At 43.1% G+C, this 8,122-nt stretch overlaps 1 protein-coding gene across 1 annotated transcript; it reads left to right on the top strand.

The window, feature by feature from the left end:
* The first annotated feature begins 896 nt into the window (after nt 1-896).
* Nucleotides 897-2,488, top strand: fancf (FA complementation group F). Its single transcript, XM_034587045.1, has one exon. The coding sequence runs from the start codon at nt 1,283-1,285 to the stop codon at nt 2,291-2,293; it is 1,011 nt and encodes a 336-aa protein (XP_034442936.1). The 5' UTR covers nt 897-1,282; the 3' UTR covers nt 2,294-2,488.
* Nucleotides 2,489-8,122: the final 5,634 nt, after the last annotated feature.

The following is an 8,122-nucleotide window of genomic DNA, read 5'->3' as shown; positions in this document are numbered from 1 at the left end:
TTCTCCAGCACTGCCTCCCTCCTCTCGTGTCCTTTTCCTAATGTGACACTTCTGGATTGAAATCAGCAGATCAGCTCGAGAAACTCAAGTCACATTGATTCAATTGATTTCTTCCTTGTTTTTAAATGTGCGCACATGTAATCTGATCCCACTGCATAGATCTGACCTGTGTTAAATCTTGTACATTTATATTTACCGTGATTACTGGGTTTGAATCACACCGTCGTGTAGTTATATAATGATTAGTGGGAAACATTCTATGATTAAAAAGTTGGATATATTCTCTAATTTAAGTTCTTATGCTTCGTTTGGTTTACTGCAGGTGGATATATTACATAATACAAATGAGATACAGTCTATGATAATAAGTTAGATACTTTCTTTAACATATGTTTGATACATTCTATAATATAAGTTAGATAATTATATGATACAAATTAGATACATTTTATGATAATAACTTAGAAACGTTCTATAATGTGTTAGATACATTCTATAATAAGTCAGATACATTCGATAATAATAATAATAGATAGTCTATAATAAATAAGTTAGACACATTCTATAAGAATAAGTTAGCTACATTCTACTATATAAGTTAGATGCATTCTATTACATAGGTTAGATACATTCTATAATAATAAGTTAGACACATTCTATTATATGTGCGATACATTCTATAAGATTAAGTTGGACAAGTTCTATAAGAATAAGTTAGACAGATTATATTATATAAGTTAGATCTATAATAAGTTAGGTACAATCTGTAATATAAGTTAGATACATGTCTACAATTTTATTTCTAATTCAATGTAGATGACTTAAAACATAAATATTATATAACCGAAAAAGAAACATAAACAGTTAGTGTAGTTTCATACCCCTGTTGTGCAGTTACTCATTAGCTTTTATTTTGAAGGGGTCAGTTGAGCCAAGCTTTGCACCTATGACGCATGCGCAGTGGCGGAAGTGACTCAAATCAGCAGCGGGAGAGAAAAGGGAGAAAAATAAGTGAGTTTACTTCAAGAATCGTGACGTTGTTCATTCTGTTTATTCTCATCTAGTGATGTTTCTAAATGGGTCGTGTCCACGCTGAGTGTGACGACAGCTGCTCACCGACACGTGTTCAACGTTAGCTACAGTTTGTTAGCTAAGTTAGTTGTGTTAGCTTCTCGGCGGCACTGGACAGGTTCTATGTATCGTGTCTGTCCTCCACCTAGTCTGTCCTCCACAGTGTCCCGTGTCTGTCCGGGGGCTGAGCCGTGAAGGCGGAGAGCGCCACATGGAGTCGGCTCTGAGAAACCTGTCGAGCTCGGTGGAGCTGCTGGCGGTGGCGGCGCACAGCGGTGCGGTGGCACAGTGGGATGACCACAGCCTGTCCACCGCGTTTGACTGGGCCCGGTACTGCGAACACCTCTTCTCCAGGTTTCACAACAACCCCGCGGTCAGAGGAGCCATGGAGGAGCAGCTCCAGCTCACGAATGGACGCCTGAGAGCTGCGTTCCCCGGATACACCGAGGTGTCCTTCTCCGACCTGTCCCGGTGCCAGCACCACCTGCTCATTGGGCTGCTGAACAACCCCAAGCTGCCCATCTCCATCGTGAAGCTGCTCTTTGACAGTGACGCTCCTGCAGACAGTGGCTGTGGGGATGTGTCCGGCCTCTGCAGCCGCATCATCCGGTGCAAGTCTGCATGTAAAGTCCTGAGTCCTCTCACTCCCCCCTCAGCTGTGGGTGCTGATGCTGAGGTGCAGGGGGGGCTGCTGATGGAGAGGCTGGGCGCTCTGATCAGACATGGCAGGGCAGAGCACTTTTTAGACTCTGTCCTCCGGGGATGTGAAGGAGCAGCAGCAGAACACTTCTGTCTGGTCATCGCTGCAGCTCTGCTGACAACGACAAACTCAGAAACTGCCTCACAGGACGTTCTCCTCGACTGGCTACGGAAAAAACAACCCAGCACGCTACAGCGCACGTGTTCCGCTCTGCCCACCGCACTTCTCATGGACCTGGTCAAAGAACACCTGAAATTTAGGGACGCATACTGTGATGTGCTAAAAAAGTGGGCCTCTGATATGGAGTACAGCATAAGTGATGGTGAATGGGTTCAGAGCAGAACAAACCCCCCAGTGTCCTTTCAGAAACTGGCCGAGCACTTTCAGGCCTTGTTTGAGACGTGTCCCTCTCTGGGGGACGATGTAGAGAAAGAGTTAAATGCTTTGAAGATTTCTGATGGAGACTTTGATGTCAGAGGTCTGAGTGTGTGGGGAGACCTGCTGTCAGAGTTGCACAAGTGACTGTCAGACGTGGGGGTTTTAAGAGCTGTAAAAGATGCTCAAATAGAGATAAATGTATACGTCTATTTATATCCTGATGCTTGGTATTAAACTGTGTTAAAAAAGCCCTGTTTATTGAACGCTGTCATCAAAGGATCCACATTCTTCTTTACTTCAAGTCTTTATGTCTTTGGTAAAGTTCTTGTGTTTAAACATTTAACACTTAAATGTTGGTGAATTTTGTTAAATGAAGAAAATTGTTTTGTGGAAAAACTTGTTTATGGTCTCACAGAGTTTTTTTTTTTTAAAGTATAATTCTGTTAACAGTATTGAAGCTCAGGTGTCATATCAGTATTCTTATCGAAACATTACAATTGGTACCAATCCCTGTGTTGAACAGTTTTGGTATTTTTATACTGTTCAATTAAATTATTCACGCCCCTTTTTTTTTATTGTGAAATATAATTATACACAAACATACACAGAAACATAAGCACGACATATTGGATACATTTACATGATGGAAAAAAATAGCAGAAATTCAAAAATCCTCACATTTGCAAATCTTTGTAAGTCTGAAAGCACTTTGCATCGATTCTCTTAGTGTGAAATTTAAGCCTTGTGATAATCAAAGTAACTTATTTTGAGTCAATACAATCGGACATTTGTTCAATGGTGTCGGACAGATGGTAGCATCACGTGCTGCTTGTAATCAGCAGCGGCAGCACGTGACCTGACTGAATTTTATTGAGAGCACTTGTCAGGCAGTGAGTTGGCACTTGTTAAATTGCTCTCTGGAGATTCAAGGCTACATCATAAATCCCACCTTACCGTCCAATAATTGAATGATTATAGATGTGTTGTTTCAAAATCATCGTGCTTGTGGTTTTCAAAGTGTGCAGACTACAGACTGAAAATTGTGCAGATCTATGGAGAGAGGCTATCAAAATGTCAATAAGAAAGCAAAGACGCTGTGTATTCCATTCTACCCTTTCCTGTCCACACCTAGAATCATTTTCAGCCTCTCACACCATCTGTTACTATCGTCTTTCACCTCTCGATCTGGATGTAAAAGATTTTGATTGGATTAATGCCAGTCATGTGACTCGACTGCCAATTCACACATCTCAGCCTGTGGCCCGTGCGTCGGAGCTCCACTGTGGCGAGGGATCAATTAGTCAAATCAGGCGTCTTCAATCACACCCTCCACAATAGCCGGTGTGTGCGTGACGTAACTCTGGCAGACAGCGGATTAGAGCCCCAGCCGCCGCCCCTGCGTAGGGAAACACCAACACGGCCACAGCTCATTTAACACACCATGAAAGCAATTCACGTAGAGACAGACAAGGGTCACTGAGCAAGGGGCAGCCTGTACACAACCAATTTATTTCCAACCCATGAAGAACATATGCAGCAAGCTGGATGGAAACCAACTGTGATTAAAGGGATCTCACCTGCTCCTGTGTCATAAATCCATGCAAATTCATTTCTTTCACATTTTCATCATGTTTTATCAGATTTGATTGGAGAATTCAAGAATGTGAGAAGAAAGTGATAGTGTTTTTTTGTATTTTTATTCAACAACCTAATGAGAACCCGTGTTACCAAGCAGCACATTGTCATTTAGTCTTTGACAGATTTCTTTATTTTAGATTTTGTGTTTATCACCTTTTCTTCACAGCCTCACACATGGCAGAGCGGGTGATGTGATGCAGTCATGTGATGATTCAGACGTCTGCCTCCAAATGAGAGGCAACAAAAATTAGAGCAACAACGGGATGTAGTGCTACACCCGTATTTACTGAACACACGTCTCAGAAATTATATATTTTATTCGATAAATACCTACCTCTTGTGTGACAGCTAATAATAAAGTAAAACCCATTGTCAGTGCTGCCCTCTGCTCTTAACCTCCAGGTTAAATTACAGGGTTGTGTTATTGTGTCCCTTCAAACGGCAGGAGGTTGACACACCCTCTTAATATCTAGAAAACCAGCCAATTCAACCGTGTGACACTGTCTACACTAAATTAGAGGCTGCGTTACAAAACTTTGACATGTTTGTGTCTTAAACAGTGTATTTAGTATTTGTAAGAATCCATTGTGAGGCATTTATGTCCTGGTAGAAATACAAAATACTGCATTAGCTCCTCTCACATCTCCCTGACTTGGTTTCATTCTTTCCAGTGTAATAATGCAACAAACCACAGTGAGATGTGCTGAGGGCGACTGCTGTTCTGCAGCGTCTACAGGCTCCTGAAGGATAGCGTTCATTAAAACTCAGATCCAGCCCCCATCTGGTGGTGTGAAAAGGGAGTCCTCAGAGGGGTGGGGTGGAGGAGCAGCGAGGGGAAGGGAGGGTGGGGGTGAGGGGGGAGCAGAGCCCTCCCTCGGCACGTGCCTATAAGCCGATCCAGCCCGGCCCTCGTCTGGCCGCGGTGACGGATCACAGACGCAGGAGGGCCCCTCTGCACACCTGTGTCCCCACGCTGAGGATGCAGCAGCATCCACCCTCATCAGACATGCACTCAATTTGGTTTGTTGCAGTGAGGCTGGAAGGAAAAGATGGCTGTAATGTATGTCTGTCTGTACAGAGCAAGTGTGGGAGAAACTTTAGAAAAAAGATCATCCATCCATGCCTTTTACATCCCATAATGTCAGACACTCGGCACACTGAGGTGCTGTGGCTGCAGAAACATTGCTGCATTTGGCGCATGAGACATCGATTAAACTAATAGGAATAAACGAAAGTAGAGCTGGAATGATAAGTGAGGATTAATAATTACTGAGGCTGTAATTTAGTAAGAAAAATAAACATAATTCTTTAAAGCTTTAAAATGTGAACTCTTCTTTATTGTAACATTAATTTAATATCTCAAAGTCAAAACGCTTGATGACTTAACTGTGGATTCTAGGAAACTGTTATGAGCATTCTCTGTTTTGTTCCAGACCAAAGGATTCATTGATTAATTGAATTCATTAATTGAGAAAATAACAAGCCGATTAAACGATCTCTGTATGCATCTCTAAAAGACAATGTTTTATGTAATCAATTTACCCTCATGTGGAAAAGACGTGCAGGAGATTATCTTCTTATCCTGTCATCATTTCATCCAGATATCGAGAGTATCATCATGTAAAATCTTATCAGCCTCTCATCCTTTGTCTGTGTGTGAAAGCAGAAGAGCATGTAGTAGGAGGGTATAAAGCTGTCAACGTTATGTTATACGGGGGGAGGGGAACTGGATGGACCCCTGATAGATTGCCTCAAATGAAACTGTGGGAGATGCAGTTCTGTGGTGGGAAAAAAACAATCGGATGTAGAAATCTCCTTCCTCTGATCACGGGAGATGCAACGCTCCCTGCAGAGTTGGCAACAATGGAAATATATCAGCCTCTTCACTGTCGCTGATATTATATTTGGTTTGATGTTGTTAAAAATGTTTCAGGACAAGTGTACGAATAAAACTAATTATCGCAAAGTGTTTTACATTCGGAAATCACAGCAGAAGCTCACAGCAAAAACACGAGATTTTAAAAGTAATACTCGGAAATCAGTTTGGAGACACATTCACCTTTCTCTAAAATATTTGCTTCAGTGTGTTGCAGTGGGTGGAGACCAGAGACACACAACATGTTATTCCATGTGAGACAAGTTGATTTGGGGGAGGCCAGCTCTTCATTAATAAAGCAATTAGCATGGGAGGAGAGGGAGGTGTGTGTAAATGCACTTGCCCCGAGGTAGTGTGGTGTCATGCCACGAAAGAGTAATTACTTCAATGCTGCTTTGAAATGTTTGCCTCATGAATGGATCTTTTAGCGTGGGATGGAGTTGATTTCTAGATTGTAAATTAAAGGGTATCCGGGGTGTGGCGTGGCGGAGAGATTGCTCTGAGCGTTCTGGGTCGAGGACGAGGGGGGGAAAGAAAAGAAGGGATCAGGAGGGATAATTGCATGCAGGCGGAGTCCCAGGGGAGGAGTGCAACCCTGTCATCAAACACTCATTCTGGCTGGGCCTCATCCCATTACAGTCCCCCAGGAGCCAAACTGCACCTGCCCCACACACTGACGACTACTCAATCTCTTTTCACTCCACCCTCAGCGAATACACAGCCAGGAAAACAGCTCCGATAGTATCACGATGACTAAGACTTTCAAAAGCACAAGGGGTGGAGGTTAACTTGCAGGTGAATGCTGGGAGATTTCCCACCTACTGTATATACGGGAAGGGTGGGTCGATGCCAGGTTTTGTCCAATTACCGTGCACCCTGACAGGACAGGCTGTCACCCGTGCAACGCCCGTGACCACTGCGGCTGGTTGGGCATGAGGAAACATGTTCCACGTGGCTGGTGACACAATTGTGTTTGCTGTCAAATTAACATGTCCACCACGCCGAGGAGCAGGCAGCGGGCGTGAGCGTTAATGGCTTCTCCTCCGATTATCTGCCCGGCTGAGGAGGGGAAGATTTATTGTAATTGCTGCCAGGGCTGCTGCTACTGGAAGCGTTTCAGACATGGAGCTGCTTCCTGTGATCGAAGCATCAGTCAACACAAGACTCAATGCTGCCACTGCGCTGTCCATCACGTGTTAACACCTTAACCACCACCCCCCCCGATCCTAATACCTGTCGATCATTTCCTCCCAGGTGAGAAGTATGGAGGCCCTCAGAGACCAACACGCTGCGGCTTAAGGAAACACATTCAAATCCACAAATCGCCAGTTGCAAATACAAGGATAAGAGCTGAGGCTGGAGCGCAGGAAATCTGTCCAAGCGAAATATCTGAGTGCAAGCGCACAGTTTGTGCACAGGCAGGGCACAAAGTGTGAGTGTGAGTGCAGGGTTTTAAGTGAAAGCATAACACTGCTCTCACACTGAAAGACCATGCTCTTGAATAAAGCTAGGGAAAAAGATCCATACTGTTGAGACTGTTTGCAGTCCTCCTACCGATGAGGACATTTTCTGGATTTGCATGTGTTTTCTCGAACTGCAGTGATTTGAGCTCTCAGGGCCACCATACTGATTGAGCGAATCACAGGCTTCATTTGCAAGAGGCTGCGGACTTTTTTTCCCCCCTGCACGTCTCCACCCTGTTGAGTCAGAGCGAGGCTGAAAGCCTTCAGAGGGGTGTTTGATTTATCCAGAGTCTTAAGCAACATCAAGCCTTTCTTCCTGCTCCAGGGAGAGACTCAGAGTGATGCATGTGAATGGAAGGACGCCATCTTTTCCTGAATTATTAATTACCTCACTGATTGGCTGCACTTTGCCTCCACAGAGCAGCGCGTTAATACAGTGATTTGTATAGTATACACAGACATTTGGAGATCGCTCTATAATGCAATGATCATAAGATTGTGTGCAAACCAGGGCTACAATTAACCATTAGTATCAGTGTCACAGTTTCTTATTTCATAGAGCTTGTCATCAGGAAACGTTCTCATCTACTCTTTTTGTGTTTCTTTCCATAATAGTTTATTAAATCAGAGGATTCATTTGAATTTTTAACCCTCATGCAGTCATTTAAAGCTAAATAATGGGACCATTTGCATTTATTACAAATGATTGCTGACTTAAATTCTATTATTATTATTATAAGTTACTTGAGGTATTTGACTAAAATGCAAATGAACTGTGTCATCGGTCATCTAATAAGTTTTGATTTCTCATATGTATAAACTAACAATCCCAGTGTTAGCTACAAAGGCAACAGGACAATTCGACCGTTCTCGTCTCCAACATTAATTCTTGATTCAAACTTTCATTAGAAGTGTTTTATAATTTAAAACTCCAATGTGCTCTGGAATTAAACAGTATTGATTTGCCACGTGTTTGGATTTAATGCGGCAAATTGG

The sequence above is a fragment of the Hippoglossus hippoglossus genome, chromosome 6 (genome assembly GCF_009819705.1).
Source record: "Hippoglossus hippoglossus isolate fHipHip1 chromosome 6, fHipHip1.pri, whole genome shotgun sequence".
Taxonomy (NCBI): Eukaryota; Metazoa; Chordata; class Actinopteri; order Pleuronectiformes; family Pleuronectidae; genus Hippoglossus; species Hippoglossus hippoglossus.
The sequence above is the reverse complement of the archived record's forward strand: the minus strand, read 5'-3'. Positions and strand labels throughout refer to the sequence as shown.

Excerpts from the sequence above, each read along its gene's own strand:
- fancf (XM_034587045.1), top strand. The coding sequence starts at position 1,283 with ATGGAGTCGGCTCTGAGAAACCTGTCGAGCTCGGTGGAGCTGCTGGCG.